Source organism: Phaethon aethereus (genome assembly GCF_964289735.1).
Source record: "Phaethon aethereus genome assembly, chromosome: 25".
NCBI lineage: Eukaryota > Metazoa > Chordata > Aves > Phaethontiformes > Phaethontidae > Phaethon > Phaethon aethereus.
This window is the reverse complement of record NC_138601.1, coordinates 1,967,251-1,969,959: the sequence shown is the minus strand read 5'-3', so window position 1 is coordinate 1,969,959 and position 2,709 is coordinate 1,967,251. Positions and strand designations below refer to the sequence as shown.

Here is a 2,709-nt window from a genome sequence, read left to right as displayed (position 1 = left end):
ATGGAGACACAGTGACCTGTGGTAGTGAGGTGGTCTGGAATGGGGATGTGGTGGCCTGGTGTGGTGGCCATGCCATGGGGACATGGTGGCCCATGGTGGTGAGGTGGCTTGGGGTGGCAGCCATGGCATGGAGACACAATGGCCTGTGGCAATGAGGTGACCTGGGACTGGGACACAGTGTCCTGGCATGGTGGCCATGCCATGGGCACACAGTGGCCTGTGGCAATGAGGTGACCTGGAGCTGTGGCCCCACCATGAGGACACAGTGGCCGGGACCAGGGATGTCCCCTGACCCTCCAGGTCGACAAGTGCCCTGATGCAACCAGGGTCAGCCCCCTGTGTCCCTGCCGCGGCCACCCTGTCCCCACGCAGAGCCCCCTGCCCACCCGGGCCACCATGGCACTGTGCTGGCGGGTGACTCACGCAGCCTGTGACCTCGGCGAGGTGTATTTTTAGGCGCTCGTTAAAAAGGAAAGATAACGGGGGGGGACACGACTGACAACGGTGGAGGAAGGAAGCAGCGAAGGAGCTGGTGACATGATGGTGACAGCTCGTGGGGGGACATGGGGCTGGCAGCATCCTCACCTGAAAATAATCTGCCCCCCCCAAGCCTCGTTAAGCCCCCAGGAATAATTGCCTCCTTAAAGCTGGCTAATTGATTTTTGCATGCTGATTAAATTAAAGCCTTTGCAGGAGCTGGGGCGATCAATGGGCTGCCAAGTGTCCCCTCGGTCCCCCCCCTCTTTTGGGTTGGGGGGCTGGGGTCTGTCCCATGTGTCCCCTGGGGTGTGGAGACGCTGCAGGGGCATGGCACTGGAAGGGGACACACCCCCAGGGTGCATTTTTTGGAGGAGGGTGATGATGAGGATGCACCCTGCTGAGAAGCCCACCTATGGGTGCCACCAGGGTTGACGCCACCTCAGTGTTGTCACCCAGGGCCACCAAACCGCTGCAGCGGGGGGCCCTGGGAGCAGCCCTGGGCTCTGTGTGTGTGTGTGTGTCCCTGTCGCCGCTGTGTGTGTGTCCCCCGGCCCCGCGTCCTTCGCTCACCCCAGCGCTGGCGGCGGCTGTCACTTGCCATCATGTCCTGCTGTCCTCACCAAGGCTGATGGAGATGGCAGGCGACGGAGCGGGCGCAGTTGTGCAGCCCCGTGTCACAAGCCCGCCAGTGCTCAGCCCCCCGGGAATGGCTTTTTTTCGCGTGGTGTCACCCCTGAGTGTGGCCCAGCCGTCCCTGTGCTGGCACCTGTGGTTGTCCTGATGTCACCGCGGCCTTTGCCACCAGTGGTGGCATCCCATCCCGTGACCCCTATGGGTACCGCTGGGTGGTGGGTGTTTGGCCACGCACGTGTCACCCGGGGCTGTCCCAAAGTGTGGGTCCGCTCAGAGCCCGTCCCCTTGGAAGGGAAACTGAGGTAGGGAGGAGGGAAAGGCCCTGGGGATGCTCTGAGGACCGTCCCCCGCGGGTTTGCCCCGTGGGGACACAGGTGACAGGTACCAGGGCTGTCCCCAGCTCCGAGACGTGGCCATCAGCTCCTGGGCACGGAGGAGACGGAGCTCCGGGCTCCATGGGGACGTGGCCGGCGGGCGCTCGGGGACGGAGGTGGCGTCGCCTGGGCCCCGTGGTGACAGGGCGTGGCGCGGGGTGACCACGCTGGGGGTGGGGTGGGCAGTGGAAGGGTCCCCAGCGGGGTGGCGGGACCGGGGTCCCACGCAGAAACCGGGGGTCAGGAGTGGGGCGGGCGCGGGCGGCCCCGCCGGGGCGCTGCAGGGATGGGCGTGGCGGGGGCGTGGCGGCGGGGAGGCGTGCCCTCTCGCCCAGTGCGCCGCGGAGGCGTACCCCGCTCGGGAGTGGGCGTGTCCTGGGGCGCGACTGGGCGTGGCGATGGGCGGTCCCGGGGCGGGAGTGGGCGTGTCGTCTGGGCGTGGCCGGGGTGTGGGCGTGGCCGGGGCGGGCGCGGGGCGCACCGGAGCCAGCGGAGCGCAGCGGAGCGGAGCGGCCGCCGCCGCCGCCGCCCCCGACCCCCCCCCCCGCCGCCGCCCTGCTCCCCCCTACCGGCACCATTCCCACCCCCGGGCGACAACGCGCCCCGGCCGGGCGGCGGCTCAGCCTGGGCCGGAAAACTTTGCTGGCGGCCGCGGCGGGGGTGGTGATGGTGCTGGTGCTGGTGGTGCTCATCCCGGTGCTGGTGAGCTCCGCCGGGACCGACGGCCGGTACGAGATGCTGGGCACCTGCCGTATGGTCTGCGAACCCTATGGCCCTGCCGCTGCACCCCCACCACAACCGGCTGAACGTGGCCCCCTCCCGCCGCCCTCCACCCTGGTGCAAGGTCCCCAAGGCAAACCGGGGCGACCGGGGAAACCAGGACCACCGGGACCACCGGGAGAACCGGGACCACCGGGGCCGGTGGGGGCGCGGGGTGAAGTGGGGCGACCGGGACCCCCGGGATTGCCGGGACCGGGGGCTACAGGTGCGGTGAGCGCGGCTACCTACAGCACGGTGCCACGCGTCGCCTTCTACGCTGGCCTCAAGAACCCCCATGAGGGCTACGAGGTCCTCAAGTTCGACGACGTGGTCACCAACCTGGGCAACAGCTACGATGCCGCCTCCGGCAAGTTCACCTGCGCCATCCCCGGCACCTACTTCTTCACCTACCACGTCCTCATGCGTGGCGGCGATGGCACCAGCATGTGGGCCGACCTCTGCA

The 2,709-nt window shown here is 68.4% G+C and overlaps 1 protein-coding gene across 1 annotated transcript in view; it reads left to right on the top strand.

Annotated features, from left to right (window-relative positions):
* Nucleotides 1-1,818: 1,818 nt before the first annotated feature.
* The window catches only part of C1QL1 (complement C1q like 1), a gene marked incomplete at its 3' end in the record, with an annotated part of 1,222 nt that continues 331 nt past the window's right edge, over nucleotides 1,819-2,709 (top strand). The window contains exon 1 of the mRNA XM_082010522.1: nucleotides 1,819-2,706. Coding sequence (XP_081866648.1) covers nucleotides 2,154-2,706 — 553 coding nt within the window. The 5' untranslated portion in view covers nucleotides 1,819-2,153. The remainder of the gene's footprint in view (nucleotides 2,707-2,709) is intronic.